Below are 26350 nucleotides of genomic sequence, written 5' to 3' on the forward strand. Positions count from 1 at the left end.
TTAAGAAATTCTTTAATTGGTCTGGAATGAAAAATAAATATGTAACTTCTTGTTTTTTGATAATACACTTACACGGAAAGCGGAGGGTAAAAGAAAAACCCAATGAAAGAACCTCTTGTCGAAAATTCAAAAAGGCTTTACGCCTTTGCTGGGTGGTAACAGCCAAGTCAGGAAAGATTTTTACATCCTTATCATGAAATTTTACCGGGTATTTGCTAAAATATTTCTTCATGACAGAGTTAACATCCAAAAAGGAATAAAAGGTCACTAGCAATGTACCCCAGTTTATTACTTCCAAGGAGGAATCCTCCAGAAAATTAGACAAGTTTCCCTGGAATAATTCTGGTCTCGCCATATTTCTTGGAGGGGGGAGAAAACTGCAATTATTTATAGTTGGAGCTCTATCCTCAGAAAAACCGAGTTGCTCAACAAGAAATTTTTTTAAGGTGATCAAAGAGTCTTCCCCTACTTTACGCGGAAAATTCAGAAATCTTAAATTAAATCTTTTAGAATTATTTTCTAACATTTCAACTCTACGGGTTAAATATTCTTTATCTTTAACTAAAGCTTGTCTAATTTCTGAGTTTTTCCTCTCTTGGAGTTCCAAAACTTTAATTCGTTCATTAGAGTCTTTTATCTGTTTTTGTATTCTCAAGGAATCTTGTTGATTCCCTTCGCACATCGAATTCATTTTCTCTTCCAGATTTTGAATTTTTCCCATCATGCCTGCCATCATATCCCAAAGCGTATCCATCGTTACTACAGCAGGTTTGGTTGGGATATCAGCTTGCTTTAGATTTGGTGTAGAGTCTTTAACTCCATTTGGGGCCAAATCAGAAACATCCCCTGCTGCCCCTTTAAAATTTCTAGAGGCAGCTGTGTCTGTTTGTTCTTGGATTTTGATTGCATCAAGCTGCAATCCTTGAGATGTTAACTCAAGATTTTCCAAAGACAATTCTGTTACCCTTTCCAAAACTCTCTGCTGGGGTGCTAGCCCGATGTGAGGGCTAAGGGACGCTTCTTCTGCCGGCTCAATAGATTTCCCCAAAACTACTGGCACATCAGATTTCTCAGCTCCCTTAAATGAGGGTATAGGGGATAACATATAACTTGATATTTCTTGCTGTATAGGAGACGACATTGGTGGGGCAGGATAAATTCTTATTCTCCCCTTCCGCTTTGGAGGCATACTTAAGGATAGCAAGAAATAAGCTATATCACCCTTAGCAGAATCTTTTGATAAATCAAGGGATCAGAGCAAGGAGCTTAATAGAGAGAAGAAGTTTAACTTTAGTTCTTACTTGACCTTGGCAATCCGGCGAATCCGGCGAAGCCCGGCAAAGCCGTTCCTGCGCACGCCCCTTGAGCGCGCGCGGCTTTAGCGACGTGCCGGCTCTGCTACGCGCCGCACGCTGGCCGTTGATATTGGCCGCTTCGGGTCCCGCCTCCAATCAGCTCCTCTGCGCCGCACAGCCCAGCAGCTGACTCGGGTTACCTCCTGGCTCCGATCTGATGACACACTCCGGGGCTTCTCTCTCCGCTCCTGCTCGCCCTCGCGGTAAGAGAGTCAGGGGGCCGGTGATATTGACCGCTTCGGGTCCCGCCTCCAATCAGCTCCTCTGCGCCGCACAGCCCAGCAGCTGACTCGGGTTACCTCCTGGCTCCGATCTGATGACACACTCCGGGGCTTCTCTCTCCACTCCTGCTCACCCTCGCGGTAAGAGAGTCAGGGGGCCGGTGATATTGGCCGCTTCGGGTCCCGCCTCCAATCAGCTCCTCTGCGCCGCACAGCCCAGCAGCTGACTCGGGTTACCTCCTGGCTCCGATCTGATGACACACTCCGGGGCTTCTCTCTCCGCTCCTGCTCGCCCTCGCGGTAAGAGAGTCAGGGGGGCCGGTGATATTGGCCGCTTCGGGTCCCGCCTCCAATCAGCTCCTCTGCGCCGCACAGCCCAGCAGCTGACTCGGGTTACCTCCTGGCTCCGATCTGATGACACACTCCGGGGCTTCTCTCTCCGCTCCTGCTCGCCCTCGCGGTAAGAGAGTCAGGGGGCCGGTGATATTGGCCGCTTCGGGTCCCGCCTCCAATCATCTCCTCTGCGCCGCACAGCCCAGCAGCTGACTCGGGTTACCTCCTGGCTCCGATCTGATGACACATTCCGGGGCTTCTCTCTCCGCTCCTGCTCGCCCTCGCGGTGAGAGAGTCAGGGGGCCGGTGATATTGGCCGCTTCGGGTCCCGCCGCCAATCAGCTCCTCTGCGCCGCACAGCCCAGCAGCTGACTCGGGTTACCTCCTGGCTCCGATCTGATGACACACTCCGGGGCTTCTCTCTCCGCTCCTGCTCGCCCTCGCGGTAAGAGAGTCAGGGGGCCGGTGATATTGGCCGCTTCGGGTCCCGCCTCCAATCATCTCCTCTGCGCCGCACAGCCCAGCAGCTGACTCGGGTTACCTCCTGGCTCCGATCTGATGACACATTCCGGGGCTTCTCTCTCCGCTCCTGCTCGCCCTCGCGGTAAGAGAGTCAGGGGGCCGGTGATATTGGCCGCTTCGGGTCCCGCCTCCAATCAGCTCCTCTGCGCCGCACAGCCCAGCAGCTGACTCGGGTTACCTCCTGGCTCCGATCTGATGACACACTCCGGGGCTTCTCTCTCCGCTCCTGCTCGCCCTCGCGGTAAGAGAGTCAGGGGGCCGGTGATATTGGCCGCTTCGGGTCCCGCCTCCAATCATCTCCTCTGCGCCGCACAGCCCAGCAGCTGACTCGGGTTACCTCCTGGCTCCGATCTGATGACACACTCCGGGGCTTCTCTCTCCGCTCCTGCTCGCCCTCAGGGGGGGGGGGCTTCCTCCTTTAGCTTGCTATTTTTGATGCTCAGCTGCCACTGCAGCAAGGCACAAGAGAAAGGGGGGAAAAAAGAAAACATTTTCTTTCTTTTTATTTTGCTGGTATGGGGCTCTGAGCAGCACTTTAGAGCAGAGATCCCATTTCTGCCACTTTAGGAGTGGTACGTAGCTTAGGGAATATGCTGGAGGACAAAGTTTGGATTTCAGTAGTTTTGTCACAAAATCTTTATTATTTACAGAAACAAAGCAGAGAAAAGGGCTGCTTGTCTCAGCAGTCTCAACAATAATGTTGCAGGGATTACACATAAGCAGTTGGAGGCAGAGAGGAGAGAACTGCTTTTTTTACCTGGTAACGGAGCCCGGGGGTGTCTTGGCTGCCCCCGACATCAATTTCAACTTGGGACCTTGAGTTTGCCTACCCGGGGCGTCTACTGGAGGCGGGACCCGGAAGTACCTATAAACGTTTTTCACCCTGCGGTGCGCATCTGACGCTGGCGCGCTGCTTAAGCCGCGTGCGCTCAAGGGGCGCGTGCTTAGCAGGCTTCGCCGGGATTCCGCCGGGATTCTGCCGGGATTTTGCCTGGACCAGTTTGGATTTTCTTGCTTAGTCATTTCTCCAGGTAGGATTTAATGGTTCTTTCCTACCACTGTCTTCACTAGCGAAATCCTCCTTAATTAATACACCACACTTTGATACAACCTTAGAGTCTGGTTATTTCCTTGTTAGCATTATTTTTCCTTTTTGAAATATGCCACACACAAAAAGGAAGGCAAAGTTTAAGCCTTCCAGTGATGTGGCTTTATTGGAAACCGGACAAAAGACTGTATTACAGTGGTTGGACCCACAAAATAACCCAGATGAGCTGGCGCTGTAGGTGAATCATTGGAACGGAATGACTCTCCTCTGGCCATTGAGACATCACTGAGCCCTGGTGCACCGGCACCACCATCACCACCTGGAAAAGACAGGGGGTTCTCCCCAGAGAATTCAGGTGGTACAAATGAGGGGATTGAGACCGTTTTGGACTACCAAGGAAATTCTGATCAAGTTGTTAAGAAATTGGGAAACATCCAACAAAATAAGAAGGAAGAAATTTTGAAATTAAGCAAACTGGAAAATCTCACTATTTTACCAAAGGAGACGAGTACACCAAAGAGTGGTGATTTACTGTAGGGTGATCAGGAAAATATTAGTGTAATAATTAAATCTGATAATCTACCTAAGAAACCTGTAAATATCACTATGGAAAGTTTGTGGAATTACATGGCAAAGATAGATGTTTCTATTAACAATCTAACTGAAGTAGTGATTAAGACCTCCAATTCATTAGTAGTAAATACTACTGAATTGGGAAAACAACAAGAGGCTATTAATGTAATGGAAAAACGTGTATGTCATCTTGAAAAAATCCAGAATCATCAGATTAAAAATGAAAATGAAATGTGTAAAAGATTAGAAAATCTTGAAAATGCAGTTAGATCGCTGAATTTGAGAGTAAATAACTTCCCCGTAATTAAGAAGATAGATCCACTGGAATTATTTAGGAACTATAGGTTGCAAATTTTGAAAATACCTGAAAAAATATTGCCAGTGATAGTAAAAGTGTATTATCTGGGGAGTAAAAAGAGTGAGTTGGATTTAGTAGATAAAACAGGAAATGTGAAAGGTAAATTAATTGGTGAAGATTCCATAGATTTGTCTGATCTTCTACAGAAATCCCAGGATGAAATTGAGATAACTTCCAGGGCGACCCTTTTAGTTCAGTTTGCCTTCTCCACAGATAGGGATAACATAATGAGGACTTTCTTTCGAAATAGATCATTTACTTTTTTTGGTCCAAAAATCTGGATTTTCCCTGACTTAATAAGATCCACTCAAATAAGAAGAAAACATTTTTTACAATATAGAAAGAGAGTAGTGGATAAGGGAGGATATTTTAGTTTAAAATATCCTTGTAAATGTATAGTAAAATTTGATGGTAAAATCTATTCCTTCTTAGATCCAGATGGTCTCAAACATCTCCTCGAAGAAGAAAAGGCTGGATCTTAATTAATAATAGGGTTCTAACTGTGTATTATTTCCTTTTTATTTTTATAATTTCTATAATCCGTTCAAAATTGAGGATTTTGCTAATATTTCCTTATTTATTATTTTTGACGGAAAATTAAGAAATGTAAATTCCAATGCCAAATTTTGGTTGTTCTTTTCTCTTCTTTATTTGCAGATAAGATCTGTCAAAGATAATGTTTTCAGAATATGTTTTTGTTTATTGTAGATTTGTAACAGCAATAAATAAAGAATTAAAAAAAAAAAAAACATAAGCAGTTTGGTATTTCCTTCTCCTCCCTGAGGCCTCTCTGTTCGCTCTAGGGCCTGCTTACTTATCCCTCTGCTCAGGGAAATGCCCTGGATGCAGAATTCCCTTACAGTGTCTCTTATTTATTATTTATTTATTTAAGGCTTTTATATACCGACTTTCTTGATACAAATCAAATCAACTCTGTTTACATCGAACTAAGCGGTTAACCGTAACCAATTAACAAGAGGCAGAATTTGATGAAGCATAAAGTTACATTATAACAAGGGCGCAAAAACTGGGGATAGGAAAAAAAAGGGGGGAGAACAGAGATAGTATACTATATACAGGTAAGGGTGTGGGAGGGAGGCAGCGGAGCCAACCTCATTATGACGTATTTATGTGTCTTAGCGCTTGTTTAATTACAGTGGAGAAGGGAACAATTCTGAGTCAAGCTATTGGATTAGGAACAAAGAAAGCCTCGACCGAAAAGCCATGTCTTGAGTTTCTTTTTAAAAGTTAGGAGACAGGTTTCCTGCCTGAATGCCTAGTTGTGCTCTTTTAAAGAGGTCCTAAAATAGGCTCCTTTACAAACTCATATGCACAGTCTAGCTATTGGAATACTGTTTATATAAATTTGTGGTTACTGTTTGAACAAGTCAATTATATATGATTACGTTTGAAAAGCAAAATATATACATTTCTGGGGTTTTTTAATTCATAGGTCACAGTGTTTTGTGAAAATGCATTCTCAGAGTTGTATAGAAACAAAGCATTTGTGTTTTATGTTAGAAATGTATTGAGAAAAATATGAACATTATGATTTTTAAGTATACCAGGCCAAAAAAGAAATATTTTGAAGCACAGTGAACACATCATGAGATGCTAACCAGTGGACAGGCAATAATTTGTGGTCACAATATGTTCTGGCCTCACTATCAGGCCGAAGCAATACAGTGCGCTCAGCCGAGTACACGACTTTACCGGCGCTTGGATGCACTTTTTGGACACACATCCAGAACCCCTCATGCAATAAGGGGATTAGCGCATCCAAACAAGTGCAAAGCGAATAGCGCTCATCACATGTAAATTCATATTGATGAGGCTATTAGCTATTACCCTGATGCAAAAAAAAGTGTGCCCAACATGCACATTTTAACTCTCAAAAGTTTACAGAAAAGCAGAAAATACTGCTTTTCTGTAGTTCCTTTGATTTAATATCATGGTGATATTAAGTCAAATGAATCTAAAAAAGGAGAACAGAAAAAAAAATTTTTTTAAGTGTCACTGATGATCAGGTTAGAAAAACATGCATCCATTTTCCTAACCCATGGCTGTGCACATGTTAGGAAACCGGATGTTTGTAAAATTGAGCATCCGTTTTCCTAACTTGCTTACAGCCATCTCTCCTGGGCGCCTGATGCCAAGAAGGCGCTAGGGATGGAACATTTTCCCTAGCTCCTCCTTTCTACCATGGCAGCCCATTTAAATATTAAAATCAAGTGTTTGTGAAAGGTGGATCGGCGCACAGTGAGAGTGGGCGCTCAATCATGAATGCCCCTTTAATGCGTGCCGTTATTGCATTGGCCTGAAAGATTTCAGCAAGTTATTTGCATTTGTTGATTGCCACACAAAGGTGATCAAAATACATTAAACAAAAGAAGACAGTCTAAAACATCCACAAAAATGTAAAATATAAAACAGCTGCTTCCCACCCTCCCAATTTACCTCAATACATAGCATTATACATATTATCCCTGCTAAGAATTTCAAATCACAGTTCTATTTTATACAATTGAATATATAGCAATTCAGAATCCTTATTTCCACTTATTGACTAACTCATCAAACATCAAGGGTAGAACTTCTTAAACAGCTAAGATTTGGTGCCCTTCCTTTTCCTGAATGTTAAGCAATCCTGTTGTGATCATAGATCATTAGGTAGGCTGTTCCATTGATTAGGACTAATGGCAAAAAAAAAGCATCCTTGGAAGTACAGTTCAGCCAAACTTCAGATTTACCAGGGATATTAGTCCTGTAAATACACAGTTCTTTATTTTAAATATAATCTGGTGCCATTTTATGTAAACCCTTAAAAGCTAAGGCAAAAAGTTTACATTTCTTCTTTCAGAACACAAGCTGAATAGTACAATCCTGGGTCTAGAGTAGAAGACCCTCAGACTTTAGTTTCATGCAGTCTGCATTGAAATCCTTTACTACATGCCAAAAAGGGATGAAATTATGGAATATTTTGTCAAGGATGATGGTTTTGGCTATATAGGAGCCAACTTTTGAAAATGTTGGGGTACAGAACTCAACACAAATAATAGTGCCCCCGGCAAAAAAGAAAAAAAAAAAGAACAGTGAGTTGTGAGTCTGAATGTCCAGCCTGTGTTTAAATGTCCAGAGAGGAGCAGATAATGTGGACATGGGGAAGACTCGTGGCCAGGTCAAAACAAAACTAGAAAAGACTCAAAGTCCCACCAGTCACTCTTCTACCCAACCCCAGCTCATCCCAATCAGTCTCCTCCCTCCTGCTCCATCCCTCCCCCAAAAAAGCATCCATCCACAGCACAATCTCTTCCACCATCCTCAGCTGTTGCCACCATTCTTTCTCAATCCCATGTTCTCTTATTCTGTTTATTTATTCATTCTTATAGACCACTCACACAGAGAAACCATGATCGGTGCATTGTACAACATATCAAAAGCTTGACAGTAAAACAAATCTTAAAAAAAAAACATTACATAATTTTCAAATAAAAAAAATCAATAAAATTGTTAAAACAATAAAACCTATTCAAATCTAAAATGGGAAAAGTCAAGATTTCACCTTTTTCCGTAAGAGCAGGTAATTTAACTCCATCTACAACTCTTTTGTTGCTTAGTTCCATGGTTCTGGTCCTATAACAGAGAAAAGCCACTTCCTGATTGCCCTTCTTGATACCTCTTTCACTGTTAGTACTCTAAACAAAATCCCTGATGCAGAGCGAAGGCATCTCCTAGGTGTATAAATTTCTACCAAATGCTGTAAGTACTTTTCTCCTTGGCCTTTAATCACTTTGAACATTAAATTCATAATCTTAAATTGTACTCTGCGCCGAACTGGAAGCCAGTGCAGCTGCCTCGATAAGGGAACAGCACTGACCTTTCAAGGGCAAACATAAATCAACCTTGCTGCCATATTGTGCATAACCTGCAACCTGTGAACACGCTTTACTGGTAGTTCTACCAACAGCCCATTACAATAATATATCTGAAGCAATACAAAAGTTTGGACCACCAACCAAAAAACAGCCAAAGAAAGAAACTTTTGAATCCTTTTCAATAATTTGATCTTAAAAAAATATCTGTTGGACTACCACCAATAATATGAGATTAAAAATCCCATTGAGAATCACAAATCACTTCCAAATTCTTCACTTTACAGTTAGATTTCAGCTCTACCCCTTCAGTCTTTAACCTCAAAGCTTCCAATGTACATCCATTCTGTTTTCCCAATATCCAACACTAAGCGGTTATTAAAAAGCCATTAGAAAGCAGGTCTAACTTCTCATTAATCTTAATCATAGCCTCCTCAATGTTACCACCAGTCGAGTAAATCAACTGCACATCATCAGCATAAAGGAACCCCTTAAACCCCAATTTCCCTAATGGCTGCATAAGAATATTAAACAACAAAGGGGAGAGAGCAAACCTTGTGGGATCCCACATTTGAAACTATAGCGCCTAGAATGCTCACTTCGCAGTTGCACCACTGCAGATCTCTCTTCCAAAAATGAATTCAACCATTTTAGAACCATTCCTTGCAGACCTAATTACTCACATCATTCCAGCAATAAAACATGATCCACCAGGTAAAATGCACTAGACAAATCTAAAAAAATTAAAAACACGGATTCTGCTTTCTCCCTACAGCAAAAAACCTCTATCTATACTGCTAAGAGCACAGTCTCTGTACTATAGCCATTTCTAAAACCTGATTGACACACATCTAATCCATTAGTCTCCTCCAAATATGAGGACAACTGTAAACACACAGTACAGTACGCTCAATAACCTTAGCCAATAATGGGCTGTTTGCCATTGGACGATAACTTGCACAACACCCCCTCTACAAAGTTGGCTTTTTCAACACTGGAGTCACCACCGATTGTTTTAGCTCAACTGGCAAACAGCCACTAGCCAATGAAATGTTAATGATTTGTTGTAAAACCAGTAAAAAATTATCTGGCATGGTCTTTATCAGAAAGGGAGAACACGGATCTAAAGGATAGGGAGAAAGCTTACTTATAAATAACTATTTCTGCAACTCCTTCACCCCTACTAGGGCAAACTGCCCCAAGTCTCATCTCTCAAACTCAGGCCTCTGTGACTCCCACCTCTTATTTCCAAACAATTAACAGTTTCTCCTTCCTTCACCGACAAAGAAAAACTAGACTCCTGAACCTTATTTTTCAAAATTACACAAAACTATCCCCACTAAGCTCCTCCAGGATAGCTACCCTTGATCTACTCGCGGTGAAGATGAAGACCCTGGTGAGAGTGAATATGGGTGTGCGAGAGGAGAGGGGTGTGGAGGAGGGTGAGAAAGCAGGGAGGGTGAGAGAGAGAGCAGGGAAGTGAAAGAGCAGGGGGGTGAGCAGGAGGGTGTGAGAGCATGGGAGGAGAGAGAGCAGGGTGGGGGGATGCTTGAGTGTTGGTGCCAGAGAGAGCCTATATGAGGAGATTGTGAAGGAGTGTGTATATGTGTGAGAGATTCAGAGCTCGTGTGTATGTGAGGAGGGCTAGCCTGTGTGAAAGGATTGTGTATGTGTGAGACAGAGCCTGTGTGAAGGGGTGCGTGAAAGAGAGACATAGGTAGCCTGTGTGAGGATGTATGTGTGAGAGAGAAAGGGAGTTTGTGTGGGTGTGTATGCTAGAGAGAGGGATCCTGGTTGAGGGGATGTGTATGTGTGAGAGAGTGAAGGAGCCTGTAAGAGGGTGTGTATACGTGTACTAGAGAGAGGGAGCATGTGTGCGAGAGAGGAAGGGACAGAGGGGAGCCTGTGTGAGGGGCAGTACTGAGAATGGGTCAAACTCTGCGACTGGCGATAGAGTGGAAGGGATTGAGCCTAGAGGTGTGAAGGGGAGAGATACTGGCAGGTGGAAGAGTTGAGGCCTGAGAGGGTAAAGTGGCCAGGGGAATAGGGGAGAGTGAGTGGAAGAGACACTCTTACAGTGATTTCTAGGGAAATTCTGCTGAAAATATTTAAAATTCTGCATCTCTAAGTAATTACTTTTTTCTGTATTAATTTAAAATATAATTACTTAGACTGTCATGTAAATTGTGTTATTTTGACCAATATAAAGTTTCAGAATTTTAAATTTTTGTGCGCATAATTTTAAATTTTTTTGCCACAGTTTCGGGAGCAAGCACTTTGCTTGGGGTATAAACAAGAGAATGTCATCTGCAAATAGGTCAAAAGAGGGACACACAAAGCTACATGTTCCTAGAGCACACCATTCACCATCGCGATCAGGGGTTCTAGAGTTATAATGAACAATAAAGGAGACAGAGGACATCCCTGTCTGGTTCCTCTAGTTAATTGGAATAGGTCTGAAATTTTAGCCATCGATTACTTACAAAGCACCGCAATTGCTTGATTTATAAAGCCAGAAAATCCAAATAAGCCCAGAACACATTGTAGAAAGTCCCACGAGACATAATCAAAGGCCTTTTCCGCAGCGAATCCCATCAGGATAGGATCTGCAAAGGAACCACGCTTGCAAAGATCCAGTAATAAAAGAATCCACCTGACATTGGTACTGGAGCATCGTCCCTTAACAAATCCCACCTGGCCAGGAGAAATCAGGCAAGACATTCTATCTGCTAATCTATTAGCTAATAGTTTTGCATAAATCTTGATATACACATTCAATAGAGAGGTAGGGCGATAGGAAGAAACCAGTTGTGGATCCCGCCCCTGTTTGGGAAGAACAACAATGTACCCCAATTTTTATGTTTCTGGCATCACACCAGACTGAATCTTTGCAGTGAACAAATTCTTCAGACTGGCAGTCACTGATGTTAACAGCACCTTATAAAAATACACTGTAAAATCTATCAAGCCCTGGTGCTTTAAAATTTGGGAGAGCTTGGTTTACTGATGTGATCTCCAACACTTTAATAGAACTATTAAGGAATTCCAATTGTGATGGAGTTAAAGAAGGAACCTTGACCTTCTCCATAAACTGGTTCCTAACTGAGATGTTTTCTTTTTCTGCTGTATATAATGATTCATAGTATTCCCGAAAGAGCGCACTGATGCCCTGATTCGTAGTAGCCAAATTCCCCCTTTTCAAATGCAAACCAGAAACAAAAGCAGACTTACGGTCCCCTCTAATCAAGTTTGCAAGCAGTTTTCCCATTCAGTTTCCATACAAAAACAATTTATGTTTCAAAGATAGCAAAGAGGAGGTAGCTTTTTTGTGTAAACTGTCATTCAGTAACTTACAAATAGAAAACAAACTGAAGTCTAATCATCTCAGAAGGTTGAACCAGTAACTCCCATTTCAACCTATTGAATTTCCAAGATCTCATGGAGCTTCCCGTCAGAGATGGTGTCAGTGAATCCCACAAAGCGCAGGTTAGACTGATGGGAACGATTTTCTAAATCATCGATTTTAGCTTTATGTGTTTTGACCAATTTTTCAAGTTTGTCCACCTTGGCAGTCAATGAAAGCATATCATCTTCCACAAGGCCAACCCGGCCCTCTGTAGTTTCCAAGCGCATGTGAGATTCAGATGGGGAACTTTTAAGGTCCACGATTTGTGCTGAAAGATCATCAAAATGGGGACACACGAGCGGTCACTATTGCGGAGATAAGATCTGCTACAACAGCATCAGTGAGCATTGCCGTTGAAGCAGGTTCCATCACAGCGGCCATCTTCCCCTCCAACGTATATGGCTTCTCCTTCTCCTTTTTAGTCAAATGGGTAGACATACCTCTGTAGTGCACCTCCTACCACTGCCACTATGATACGGAGCCACCACTGAAGAAAGGCTATGATCCAGAGGGAAGGCACCTAGAGCACTTCAGGAAGACTACCCTACATTGCTGCTACTCTCTGGTCAATTCTGCCGCCCATTAGCCAGCCAGTAGGCTGCATGAGGAGACGGAACCAGTAACTAGAGTAAAAGACGAGCAGCCAGAGTTGCAGGGGGAGGCGGGAGTTGTAGCAAGAAGACAGAAGCACTTCTTTACTGCTTTCCCCAGCAGCATGGAGCTCTCAGCTCCCAATCTCCAGGAGTGCAAGAGACAATAGTGGGAGTGCTCAAGCATCCTCAGAGCTGGTTACTATGCTTGGCTGTGACACTAAAAACCTTAACAAAGAAAATTGACCACATTTTTGGAAGGCAAAGAAATTAGTGGGTTAAAGTATGTAGTTAGTGTCTGAGAAAAAGTGCTGATCCAGAAACTTGCCAATCGCCGTATTTGGAGTTAGGAAGGAAATTTTTTTACTGCTTCCCAATCAGTACAAATTCATAGGGTTTTTTTTTGCTTTCTGTATATAGAGGGAGCTATTGAACAGTTGGAATGTTGAGTTTGATGAGCCTCTGGTCTTCTTTCAACCTAATTGTGTAACTAACATCTTGTGTTTTTGATCAAAAGTATTTTTGTGGTCATGAATTATATAAATAAATGCAAGGTCCTTTTCTGTGGGGCTGGGAACAGGGAGCACCACAGAGCAGACTCAATTTGTAAGCAATTTATTAACGTGATACGAATTACACTAAAATAATAATTAGACAATAAACAAGTTGTAGATGAAACCTTTGTATTGGACTAACCATACCTTGTGACCAGCTTTTAAGTTAGTTCCCTTCATCAGGTCAGTACACAATTGAACTAAAGGTGATGATATCCTTCTGGCACAATTTACTGCATCGTATGTTCCAAGGGCAGCCTGCCTGGAAGTATCCCAGAAGATCCAAGAGATTTGCACGTGCAGGCAGATTTACCAATATGCTTACTCCTTAGGCCTTCCAGAGGCCCACTTCAGATTTAATGTCTCATCCTATTTGCCCACTTCGGCACTATACTGTGACAACTTGCAGCTAGGATGGTTGAAAGCATTTAAGGAAGGTATTATGGGTAGAACATGCATTGGCATTGAGTATCTCCTACTAGTTTGGGGAGATAATGTACTTTGTACAGTTTGGTAGTCTCTTTTACTATTAGCAAATTTATCATTTTATGCTTTTGGACAATTTTGTTTTTTGCATTACATTTCTCAGTAGACTTTCCTTTAATTGAAAAGTGATAATATGGATTCTCATGTTGGTTTTTCTTTGCCTTCTTTTGCAGGTTATATCTCTATGAGTGCAGGTGCTGATAGAATGAGAGGTTGCAAACCAGACATCTGCAACACTGCCACGTGCCATGAAAAGCTGATTCTCGGAGAAACTCTGCCGCTCCACTAGTGTTGTCAGCACATCTTCCACTTAAAGCACTTTTTATGTTAATTCAAGGGAATGGTTTTAAATTCTCAAAACAATACGCCATCTGTGAATAGAACTTTTACCTCTGAATGATTAACCACAAAAGGCATTATCGCTGAATTAGTGTTGTGGGCTTCCTTAGTAAGTGCATTCTGGGACTTTATGACACTGCTATTGGTGGGAATGAGTTATGTGTAAAATGGAGAGGAAGAGAAAAGGAAATGTCACTCCTTTCCAAAGACTTTTATAAAGTAACATAGTATCTCCATATAGGCAATGGGGCTGCGCAAAGCCATGTATTTAGTTACCGTATATATTCTGCACCACTATAGTACCCCACTCTCTGTGGCAGTTTGTAGGAGAGAGTAATGATGCACAGGACAGTCTGATCTGTGGCATTTTGGGATGATAGAGTGAATCACTTCAGAATGTTGCAGAGTCAGTGGTTCTCAGCATTTCCATTGGGGAACTAGGACCAGTATTAATAAATAAATTCCTTACAAGGTAAATTGTAAGGTTCTGGTTTTCTGAGCATGACAGTGACCATCTAGCTCCAGCTATAGGGAGCAGGTGAACCCAGTCCTGGGTTTTCAGTTCTTCTGAATCATAGTTTCAGCATGAAAATTTCACAGAATGCTTGAAACAGGAGTTGAAAAACCAGGTCTGACTCACTCCTTCCTTATGACCTGCAGCTAGATGGTCACCCTTGAAGATTCAATTAGAGAAGAGAAATGCTTTAAATGTATTTAGACCGAAAAATATTTTTGATTTCCCAGTACTTCGAATGTAAGCTATCTAGCTATCTGTGGAACCCAGCTGAACTTGGAGACCTCTGAATTGAGCAAAACATTTCTTTAACCTGCAAACCTCAGTTATTTTCCTGGCAAGCACAAATGTTACAGGAGGTTAATACAAACCAGATATTGAAACACTTGTTGTATTGAAATCATTATCCTTGTGTTAATTTTTCTAAAAATGAATCCAGTCTCAGATTTAGTTTTGTGTATTAGCAAGTTTTATCACAATGGCTAAGAGGCTTTGCTAGGAGTGACTATGCTGAATGAATGTCTCTGGTCAGTGCAGGTATTCTTTTTGAAATGTCTTTATTTACTGTGTTGTAGTTTTGGTTGGTATCTTTGTTGTTCTGTGATTATTTTTCTTTGTATTTTTGTGTAAAACAAGAAAATATCAAATAGCTGTTTTAGAGGTTGTATTTGAAATCTAAGAAATCTGCTGCTAATCTAGCAGTAAAGTGGAAGGATTTAAATGAAGGTGTTTTGTTTGCCACTTGGGGTCTGTATTCATGTGTATGTGGCTGTATCTTGATGATCTGGTTTTGTGTAATACTCCTGTAACCTTTCCAATCTTCCTCAGGTTTATTGTCCCTTGTCTCGGGCTCATGTTGTATGTGTGGGTGATGCTATTTAAACACATTAACTGGACAAAAAGAAAAATGTGACTACTATATGTAATTTTCCTTATCCTTACTGAAGTGTGGTTAAGGGGAGACAAGGATTTGTCTAAGTGAAGCTTATGTGCACCATAGGACTTGTAATCGGGTTTTGTTGCACTCATTTTCTCTTGTGTACATTAAATATCTGTTTTTATGTCTGCAGTGACTTCTATTTTTATTAAGTAAATGAGTAGTGTTTGATAAATAATTTCATTAGTTTTGTTAAGTTATAGTATGTCTGTTGGTGTTGGCTCTGTGACTAGTTTGTTTGTTTGATACCTGGAGGCAGATTCTCAGGCAATTTCTTGATTGAGTTGCACTCACTGTCCAGGCCAGAAGCTGGAAATTATTAGTGGATGCCGGGGCACGACCTCCCACAGTTGGCAGAAAATGAGCACAGCTAAGCTGCTGCACTGAGCATTTATGACGGCCATTAAACTTACTCGATTAGATAGTGTTCTTTGCTCCTTTCTGATTTGGTGTGTCTACAAAGTAAATGAGAAGAATAGCAGTTCTGTGATTGGCATATCTAAAGTGTACCTAAAAGGCTGCTTTTGTTTTAATGATTGCTTGCTTGGAGGAAATTATTCCTCCCTATAGTATCCAATAAAATGTGTTGAACTTATACTGGCCGAAGTCCTGCAGATGGCATCTTTTTCCTATAAGGCAATCATCCAGAGATTAGCCCTCCTCACACACAAAGGATGATCAGCCTGATACAGTATGAGCCCAACTCAAGGATGCGCTCTATTTCCCCTGTCAGACCAAAAAAGTGTGGCACATCCCCAGTCCCTCTCTATGCATAGCTATGTTAAAGTCAGATAAAAAGGTAAAGTCGATATTTACAATGTTCAGTAATTTTAGAATGTATAAAATACCTTCCATCTTAGTAGCTCTGTACCAGCTGTTGTGTTGGTAAGACCCTGCTGCAACATATTTTCTGCTTCACAATCTAATGCATTAAATCAGTTTTGAGAATGTACATTTTGCACTAAGGCTAAAGAAATCCAAGGGCCACATTGCAAATGTTTTTATACTAACCTCAAAGTAATTTTTCAGTTATTGGGGGGAAAAGAGTTGCTTTGTTTTCAGTTTGGGGGAGGACATATTTTATATATGTGTATGTGCTGTATAACAAATAATTGTGAAATAAAAATAAACTGCTCTAGAATACTGAAGGAGGTAGTCTGACAAAATTCGTTTGCCTTACCTTACACATGAATTGACAAGATGCAGCTATTGCCATGAGCCCAGACAGGACTCTGTTCTGAAGCTGTGGAAGTGTACCATTGTCTTCCATGGCTTCTGTTGAATAGAGCAGTACTTACTATCTGAAAACCTATTACTGGAATCTCTCAGATTCCCATGTAGGTCATGTGCAACATGTTCTGCAGTCCAGGAATCATCATATTTAGAGGGTTTATCTTTTTTTTCAAAGGGAGTCCTTGGGATGGCCTTTTGTTGGTGCATCACATGTATTATATTATTTGTAAAACAAAAATAAATGCTTGAAATGCCCATCTTTATTGTTAAACATATCAAATGTTTTTATGATGCATTTACTGGAAATCTTTGTTATGCAAATTACAAAATTGTTTGATTAAAATTATTCAAAATTAAATCATGTGCTTGTGTATAAATCATTGATTGAAAGGGGGTGATAAATAGAAAGAGTTATGTTATCTGGGATACTAAAAAAAAAAAAAAAAAAGCTTCAGATAATCAATACAAACTGAAATCACAAGAGTCTTAGGGGATCTTTCATTTTAATTTTTGTCACATGAGCTGTTAGTTTTGTGGTTTAATACATACAGTTCATGCGTTTCTACTCTGTATATAAGTGAAATTTAAGAGATTTGTTCTCGGCTTTTAGTGCAGTCACCTATTTTCATATTATTGTAGGACTTTATTTGTATAGAGTCACTACTAGCTTCCAAGTTATTAGCCTAAAGCTTCTTAAATATTTTCACCAATTATGTTTTACCTTGACTTGAACTTTAAGTCTGAAAGAAAATTGATATATGATGAAATCCTTCCATCCTGACACGAGTGGACCCAAACCGCAGCTTTGAACTGCTTTTCAAGGCCAATTCATTCAGCTTGCTAAACTTCACCAAAAATACAAGTAGCATCAGTATTATATCTGTGCTCTTGCTTTGTTTTCCAATTCATGTTTTGTGGTGTCAAAACTTTATGCCAACAGCTGAAATATTTACTATTCCCATCTTTACACTACCCCCAAACATCCTACTGCATGCATTTGATCTCTGTTTTTGTTTTGTTCCGAGGATGGAGAGGTAGAAAAGGGATAACCGGGACCATCATAGTATTTGCAGCTGTACAATTGATCGCAACAATAATATCTAAAACTGTCTGTATGACATGCACATCACCATTTTATTCTACAAATTGATATATTCTATTATTCAAAAATACAAACACATTGTGTTATGCTTTAAAAAAAAACAAACACCAAGACCTGACGACAGAGACTTGCATCTAGTGGCTTTGTACTTTCAGTTGTGAGTGCAGAGCTTTTTATATGTATTTTCATTGTGAAATTTTTGTAGGTACTTTACTAGGGGGGGCTATCTGCTCTTCATAACATTTTAAATCTAACATAGATGAAAGGCAACAAATAAATGTTGGAAAGTAAGGAGCATTTTCAAAACAAGTTAGTTTTGCCCATTTGTAATTTTGAAATAGTCGATTTCCTAAGGAATGCTTCTGACCAATTAGTAGACAAAACTTTAAGCTTTAGAAGACAATTTCTTAGCGAGCTATAATTTGGGGGGGGGGGGGGGGTGATTAAGTTTGTAGTTTGTCTCACTTTTGGAACGGGCTCTTTCATGAAAGAAAAAAAAAAAGACTATCACACGTTAGGGAGAAGCGAGGGAAGCTAGACCCCAGCTGAATTTCCTCATGCTTCAGTTATAACAAAGGTGAGACCCAAATGAATTACTTCACTTTCTATGGAGATGAGTAAAACTATCACCCGCTTTCACGTCCTGAAATCCTACCCCCGCAGCCAAAAATACTTACTGAAAAACCTGGCGAGATCAGCACGAGGCTTCAGGATGGAGGAGTTTACCCCATTGTATTCGCTACTTTCAAATGGCAATCGCGCAAAACAGTCACGAACACCTGTAGCTTGCATTAATTCGAGCTTTCAAACACACAACACCCAAAGAAAGCCCTGGCGTGTTTCAAACGGAAAAGAGAGGGTGAGTCTTAAACTGAATCTCTAATATTCTATATAAACTCAAAGTGGCACTAAAAAATGCCCTACGTTGTGTTGCATGAGATGTAAATAATAAGCATTAAAAAAAAAAGATGTGGAATGTTTTAGATGGTTGGCTACTGAAGAATGACTTCCACTGAGAAACATCAGACAAAATAGCGAATGTGTATTTGAATTTGAAAATATTTTATTTGAATAGTAAATAGTTACACAGTGGAAACAGTTCTATTGAAGCATTCTATAAATAACTAACATTTAAGAAAATAATGTGTGTAGAAAAGAGATTGCATCTAAAAGAGCTGTCAATTTCACAAAGCTATATGCCCTCTTAAAGCAGAGGAAAGAGAAATAATATGGAATTCATTCAGAAATGTATAAAAGTTAAAACTTTTTTTTCAGCAGTTCACTTTAGAAAATGATCAATCCCTAAAATACACAGTGAAATGTCATGAGTGGCAGGGACAAGCACACGAAAACAATATTCTCCATCAAATAATAGATTAATCTTCATAATTAATATAAATAAATAAAATAAATAAATCAACATGTACAATTAGACAGAAACTTATGGATCGACCTCAAGTTTTTTAAACAAAAAGTTTACAGGTAATATTAAGGCAGTTTCTACAGCATATTCTGAAGATCCAAGGACAACAAATTCAAGGCATTTGTGGCTATTCTAAAGACATTATCCTTTTTTTTTTTTTTAATCAAGCAGTTTGATTTCTTCACAGAAAAATGTAAAGCCAAAATCCAGCAGTTCACAAGCCATAATAAAGCTAATCGTGTGTTATAATTCGGTTTACAGCCTGTGAAGTACAAAGACATTTCTCAAGAGTGACTTAAAACAACAACCCGTAGGCTACACATACACACACACACAAACGGAGCAAGAGAAAAGCGAGGAAGAAAAACAGTGTCTGAAGACCTTAAAAAACACACCAGGCAAAAATTGTTCCTTTTCAATGATTTGAAGAAACACTTTGAGCTACACAGGATACAAATAAGACGTGTACAGTTTTCTTTATATAAGTAAACCATGCCCCCTAGACGAAAGGGTCAACTTGTAAATGTTTAAAAAAAAAATTACTGTAATACACATTGAGAACAAGATTTAACATATCAGACTTCACCACCAGTTCTGTTTAGAACAAGAAAAAAAAAACCCCACTCTGATCATAAAACAGGTTCACAGTCTTCTAAATGGCAATGGTTCTACCAAGCAAAGGCACAGTTCTTGGGTCGGGCGGGCGGGCGGGCGCGCGCTTCGCCTAGCAGGCAGGGCGCACGGGCACCTGCAGCAGGATCACCTGCCTGTTCTCCGACGGGTGGCACTTGTTGATGTGCCGGGTGAGCCCCGGGGAGCTGTAGAAAGTGGCCGGGCAGTACTTACAGGGGAAGACCTGGGAGGAGTGCAGCAGGCGCAGGTGGCGCTCTTGGCCGCTCTTGCTGGGGAAGGGCTCGCCGCAGACCGGGCACGGGTGGCACTCGGGGGCGCTGGCGTTGAAAGGGCCGGGGCTCGGGCTGTCCCGCTGCCCGGCTTCCTTGCCTTTCTCCGCGCCCTCTGCCCTGGGGTAGGCCGGCGGCTCTTCCTTCCCCTTGCCGGACGGCGCCTGGTGCGCCAGCAGGTGCTTCCGCAGGTAAGCCTGGCGCCGGAACTTCTTGCTGCAGTGGTGGCACTCGTAGAGCCCCTCCTCGGAGCCCGATTCCGACGCCCCCCGGGCTGGGGGTGTCGCGATCGCTGCCGGGATGCTCCTTGGGCTCGCTGGCGCCGCTCTTGAGCTCCTCCTTGGCGCCGGGCAGGGAGGCGGGGGGCCGGGGCTTGTGCCAGCGGCGGTGCGAGGCCAGGTTGGCGGGGCAGCTGAAGACCTTGTCGCACTCGGGGCAGCGGTACTCCACGCGCACGATCCGCGAGCACTTGTGCTGCGCCAGGGAGAAGGGGTCGGCGTACTCCTCCTTGCACAGCTGGCAGATGAACTCGCCCAGGGGCTTGCTGCCGCCGCCGCCGCCGGCGGAGGGGGGCCGGGGCTTGGGCGGATCCACCGGGCCCTCCTTGATCTTCAGCCCCAGCACGGGGGAGGTGGTGACCTCGTCCTCGAAGTTGAGCTTGCGGATGGCTTTGGTTTTCTTGGCGGCCGGGGGCTTGTGCTGCTTGCGCTCCGGCTCGGCGGGGGGTCTCTTGCCGGGGTTCCTGAGGACGAGGCCGGCCTGCAGCTGGGCCGGGCCCCCGCCGCCGTTGCTGAGGGCGGGATGATGCTGCTGCTGGTGGTTATTGCTGCCGCCGTTTGAGGCTCCCGCGGCCGTGGAGGATCCGATCTTGAGCTCCGCCGCTGGGGCGAAGAGCAGGTGATCCATTGTGCCGAGCGCAGCCGGGGTGGGGAAGGACTCGGCCGACACCGGCGAGCCCAGGTTGAAGCTTCCGCTGTCGAAGAACTTCTTGTTGTGCTCTCGGCTGACGGGCCTGGTGGGGCTGTACAGCGCCGGGTACACCGACTCCGGGTCGCCGAACTGGATCGGGGGCCGGGGATCGCGCTGATGCTGCGGCGGCGGCGGGGCCGGCGAGCCCCGGAGCCGCTCGCCCTCCCCGCGGTCCGGGCTGGCAGAGGCGGGCAGGGGCCGGGGGGAGCCCGCGCGCGGGCAGCCGCCGGGGGCGAACAGCGCCAGCCGCTCCTCCTCATCCTCCTCGCAGCGGACCCGGTACGAGATCGGCGTCGACTTCCTGCTCCTTTTCACCAGAAAGCCCCTGGGCATGTTGTGCGGCCGGGAGGGGGCGGCTCTGTGCGGGAGAAGAGGGGGGAGGGGGGGGGGGGTCGCCTCTGTCCGGTCTCCGGCGCTCGCTACAGGTTCAGCCCCCCCGACCCCTGCCTGTCGTCCGCCGCAGCAGAACCAGCGCCACGACTCTCGGCTCCCCGGGCATGGCTGCCCGCTTTTTAAGAGGCGGTGGTCCCGCCCCCTGTCACCGCCGCCGCCAATGAGCGGCCTCCGGTCCCGTCTCTGGAGCCGGTCTGCGCTCCCGGGGGAAGGAGGGGAGGGGGGGGAGCCTCGGACTCCAGGAAAAGATGAAGAGGGAATGGGCAGAGCCTGGAGGGGAGGGAGGTGGGGGAGACGGAGCAGATGTACCTGCGGGGGAGGGGAGCTGCAATATTAGCCGCGGCGGATTATCCGCACGCATCGTTTCACTCTGCCTGGCCTTGCTCCGAGCGGGCCCCCCCCCCCCCAACCCCCTGCACCTCCCCCGGGGCCGAGGCACACGCCGGGTCCCGCCCCCCCACGCTCCACTGCCTCTCCGGAGGCGGCAGCACGTGCCGGGCCCTTTGTGCCGCTGCCCCCGGGCGGGAGCGGGTGGGGGTGGAAATGTCCCTCATCCGCATGACAATGAGCAGCAGGGGCCGGGGGGCGGGGGGGGGCTGCCCGTCCCGGAGCAGCAGCGCAACAAAGGCGAAGGGACCGAAGTGTGGCAGGAGGATGAGGGGGGCCGCAAAGAAAGGAACCGCACGGCGCGAGCGCTCAGCCTGCTTCACAATTTGTCTTGGGGTTTTTGTTTGCTTTTTTTTTTTTTTACTCAAAGCCTGGAACTCACTGCTGCTCTGCTGCCTGTAAAGGGTGATGATAAAGTGGTTCAATGTAAAGTCAAATCATTGCAATAACTGAAGGTTAGGACTCTGGAGCGCGGAATAATATTCACAGACTGAGGAGATGCGGGCTTGATGGAAGGGGTTTGTTTTTTTTTTTAAAGAGGAAACTTGTCTAAAGTTCCTTTTCCAAATGAAGCCTTTACAAACGAGAGATCTCGGGTTAAGTTCCACTTTCCTACCAGAAAGAAAAAAAAAAAGATAAAAGAAAGGGTTGGGTGCACCCCCATTAAAGATGTGCGGGTCAAACAGTAAGCGCAGGAGAATGAGACTAGGAAAAGCGCCACCCTGACGGCTGTTGCTGCGCACGCTGCGTGCAAATGAATTTGTGCGCTCGCATTTGTGCTCCCGTTCGCCGTCCGGAGCCGAGGGAGAAAGATGCGTCCATAAATAAATAAATAAAGGGCCTGTCAGGAGCCGCACATTCTGCTCCCGGAGCCCTGCCCCTTTCACCTCTGGGAAGGAAATTAACCTCTTTCTATTGAAGGCCGATCTGCTGGGGAAGGAGACGCGTGCTGGGGGGGGGGGGGGGGGGCGCCACATGGCTCCCTGAGCTCAGCGGCAGCAGCGGGGGAGAATCCTCGGAACCGAGCCCAGGCCCCGCAGCTCTCTAGCACCCGGGACCGGCTCGGGGTCGGGGCTTTCTGCCGCCATCGCCCCTCCTGCTCCCGACCCCGTAATAAAGATCGGGCCGAGCGCCACTTGTTACCCACGGCTGAGGAGCACGGTGTTCCCCCCCCCCCCCCCGGCCCGGTGCACCCCGTTACCGCCCCCCCCCCCCCTGCGAGGCCCCTCTTACCCCGCCGGTTCTGCACCGCTCAGCCAGCGCTTCCTTTTGTTGTCTGCCCGCTAATAGTGAAGGCATTTGATTGCTTTCGGGAGGCTCGGAGGGGTTTTTTTTGTTTGTTACTGTTGCATCCATACCAGGGAAGGAAAACATTCCCTCTCTCTGTCTTCTAGTTGTTGAATCTCCTTGATTTGAACAACACTTTCCTTAGTTCAACGGCCACAAGTTACAAAAGATCAGAATATAAACAGCAGACGTGTCAGGGTATTATTATTATTATTATTATTATTATTTTAAATGTAGTTGAGGAAGTAGGCGAGGTGGACTTGTTAATTGTAAAGCAGAAGTTTTAGATTCAGGAGTAATGGATGAATGGACGGACGTCCTGGCCCTCAAGGATCCTCAGTCCAACTAATGTTACTTCCCGGCCCCTGGGATCCTCAGATTTATGTTACTCCTGAAGCCCTGACGAAGAGATTTGTGCTCCAAAGCCCTCTCCCTTTGACTTGTTGTTTTTTTTTAACCAATTATATTTTATTGTTGCTACAATTGTTGTCTTTTTATTTTCATCAACTGTTCCATTAGAACTGGGAAAACAAATGTGTGTTTTGTTTTTAGCCAAGGTCCACGGATAGTAAACGTCTGATCCCACCGGGAGCCTGTTGAAGAAGTCCTGTAAAGGGCCGGAGGTAGAAAGCGAAGGACTTCAGAGTCGTGCGGAGAATTCACCGAAATTAAATCTCTGCTCCCCCCCAAACTTTCGCTAGATCCCTAAAACCTGCTTCCCGTGCCTGCCTAACAAAGGAAAAATTTGTAACTTGCCAGCGAGGACCACTGTTAACTAATTTCACAACGGAAAACCCATCACATCCAAAGGCAAAGGAAGCAACAAAGCCACCAGCCCTGCTGAAGCACCGTGGCCTCTACCTGCTGCACGGGGCCTAAAGAACTGTATTCAGTTTTGCAAATATTTTGTATCGAAGAATTTATTTATTCCCATCTAAATGGATTTTTCAGAGGGCACGGATCCCGAAGAAGCTTTCTGGCAAAACATTAAACGCCTCTGTTTGTGCTTTCTGAAGTAGTGAATAGATTTTGGTTAGGGGCTTTTGCCATTCTATTCTAAGAGTTTCATCTTATTTGGCTCTTCGTTTAGTTTTGATTCCCAGTTTAAGAAACGTGATTTTGAGGGGGGGGGGGGGCGGTGTCTTCCCCGCCCTCTGCTCTCAGTCACTGTTTTCGGATGGGTTGTCACAGGCAGGGAAGGGACAAAATCCCTTTGGAACTAGGACCCTAAATCTGGAGGAGAATCAAATGATTTCCTTACCTTACCTGGTCAACAAATTATGTTTGTGATAGATGTATAAGCATTGCATGACTACTGATGTGTAGGGGCGATGCTTTGTAGCACACAGTACAGTAAATATTCCCACTAATTTAATTTCTTCTGCTCTGAAGAGCAGGCATAAAAGCAGTTTTCACAGGTTCAGATTATTACGACCTTTGTTCCTTTCTCTGGTCTGTGACACCCAAACGAAACTTTGTAACTAGGAACGAAATAGTTTGAATGATTAGTAGGGCCCCTGTTTTTTGTATCATTTTATTATTATGTAAAGGACTGTAGAGAGGGAGGCACATGAAGCTGAACTGAACACATGAATGCTTTAAAAAAAAAATTCTTGTGGCAAGTTTCCTTCCACTGACTGCAGTTCTTGCCGTTTTCCAAGTGGACCCAGCATTTTGCTGTTAAACTATTTCCATGTAGTTTAAGATTCGAATGGCAAAGTGCGAAGCGCTGCAAGGTTGTGTTTCCCGCAGTAATGCCCGGATCTGTTTGGGCGAGGAGATCCAAGCGGGTGCATTCATAACTATTTCTACAGAGCATCTGTCCCACCGCCCCCACCCTACCCTTTTTTTTTTTTTTTCTATGCTACTTCTGCTATGATGATCACTAACAAAGTGCCATAGAGATTTTCTCTGCTTAAAAAAACAAAACAAAACAAAACCCCGAATGTTGCTTTCTTGCTTGCAGCGAGAGGTTCATCAGGTTTCTAAGTCGGACGGGCCCTTGAGCTGCTTTGACCCCGGCGGAGCTGCATTGTGTTGGCAGGAATTAGCGATTGTTGTGTCTAGCTGAGGGGCACGCGAGAGACACGCGAAGCCTGGCGCCCCCGCCCCCGCTGACCCCCCCCCCTCCCCAGACCCCCTCGCTTTGTTCCGGATATTAGCATAAAGCTGCCATGGATCGCCCGTTTAAATAATTGCATCCCCGAAAAGAATACAAGGCAGGGGGAAGAGAAAAGAAGGAAGGCAAAGGGAGGGGGGGGGGGGGGGGAAAGAAGCTCCATTCAGCAAGGCAAGAAGAAAAAGCCCTGAAGAATTTTTTTTTTCCTATTTGTTAAGTTTCAAGTGTTCCTATGGCAATGTCTCGCTGCCATTACTCAGGTTTGCATCCGCGAGCCCCTCGCTTTTGTCAGACGTCTGCGGCTTACGGGAATATTCCCCTGAAGTAATGGCATCGCGGCTCTTCATGACTACTTTGGAGATCTCATTCAGGAAGCATCCCGCAGAAAATCCCCCCCCCCCTCCCTTTTTATTTTTTTTTGTTCTCGCCAGCACAAAGTTTTATACGCAAATGTGGTTTGCCTTTCCTAAACTTCACATGGTCAATTAGGTGCATCATTTCTGCGGACAGCGGTGAGCCAAGACGGGCAAGAAGAGTCTGCAGGAGCAGAAAGCCTCCCGTGATGCCCTTTATAACGTTCGCCCAAAACATTTTCCCCAAATGATTCCTTTATTTCCCCGCCCTTGGGCAAGGCCGAGCCATGAAGCCGGCGCAGCATCCTCGCGGTTCGGCCTCCCCGGAATCGGATGAAACTGGGTGCGGGGCCCAGTCCCGAGCTGCAGCGCTTCGGCCCCCCCCCCCCCAGCCCTGGCTTTGTTGGGCGCTGGAGCCTGAGCGTTATTTGATTTCTCCGCTAGGATTTGTCCTCCCTGTTTAATGGGGAAGGCGGTAGATTGCTTGCCATTAGCATACAGCTGCAGGTTTCTCCTCCCCCTCCCACCGGCAATGTACACTTTCTCCAAACCTTATCGTCACTTCTGTTCTCAGGCAACCAGGAAAAAAAAAAAAAAAAACAATCAACAGCTCCCTCGCTCCTTCCCGGCAGTGGAAAGGCGCACGGAGATCTGCCCCTTAGTACAGGAGGAGATGCAGAGCTGTTTGTGCAATGCAGAACAGGAAATTTCCTTCCTTAAGTATTTTTAGATGCAGGGGCTAATGATGACACCAGAAGGATTACATTGCGCGATCCCATGATCTTAGAAGTAGGGCATTGCATCAAAGATCGGGAAGGCTTACGCTGTGTTGCGTGCAGGTCATTAAAAAAGAAACACCGCGTTTCTGCAGCTGCCCGGCTCCCCGGTTACCAGAGATGCTTAAAACTTCCGAAATGACACCCACCGTGTGGCTAAAACCGCGTCAGATTCGGGTTTTCAAGGACGTATTGAGCAGCATGGATGTCGTCAGCCGGTCTTCACCCTGCCACCAGTGACAAAGAGAAATCCTACAACTTTATTTTGCTACTGACTTCGTAGTCTCTTTCATCTAGC

At 44.5% G+C, this 26350-nt stretch overlaps 2 protein-coding genes across 5 annotated transcripts in view; one reads left to right on the plus strand and one right to left on the minus strand.

Moving 5' to 3' along the window:
* Positions 1–16693, plus strand: part of RALGAPA2 (Ral GTPase activating protein catalytic alpha subunit 2) — a 1327630-nt gene extending 1310937 nt beyond the window's left edge. For all 4 annotated transcript variants that reach the window (XM_029593760.1, XM_029593759.1, XM_029593761.1 and 1 more), the window contains one exon: positions 13492–16693. In XM_029593760.1, coding sequence (XP_029449620.1) covers positions 13492–13607 — 116 coding nt within the window. In that variant the 3' untranslated portion in view covers positions 13608–16693. The remainder of the gene's footprint in view (positions 1–13491) is intronic.
* Positions 16694–18496: 1803 nt separating this feature from the next.
* INSM1 (INSM transcriptional repressor 1) lies at positions 18497–21208 on the minus strand. Its single transcript, XM_029593763.1, is given in 2 exon segments — positions 18497–20032; positions 20034–21208. Coding segments are annotated over 2 exon segments (1479 nt in total). The 5' UTR covers positions 21071–21208; the 3' UTR covers positions 18497–19590.
* Between the last annotated feature and the right edge of the window lie 5142 nt (positions 21209–26350).

The sequence above is a fragment of the Rhinatrema bivittatum genome, chromosome 3 (assembly GCF_901001135.1).
Source record: "Rhinatrema bivittatum chromosome 3, aRhiBiv1.1, whole genome shotgun sequence".
NCBI lineage: Eukaryota > Metazoa > Chordata > Amphibia > Gymnophiona > Rhinatrematidae > Rhinatrema > Rhinatrema bivittatum.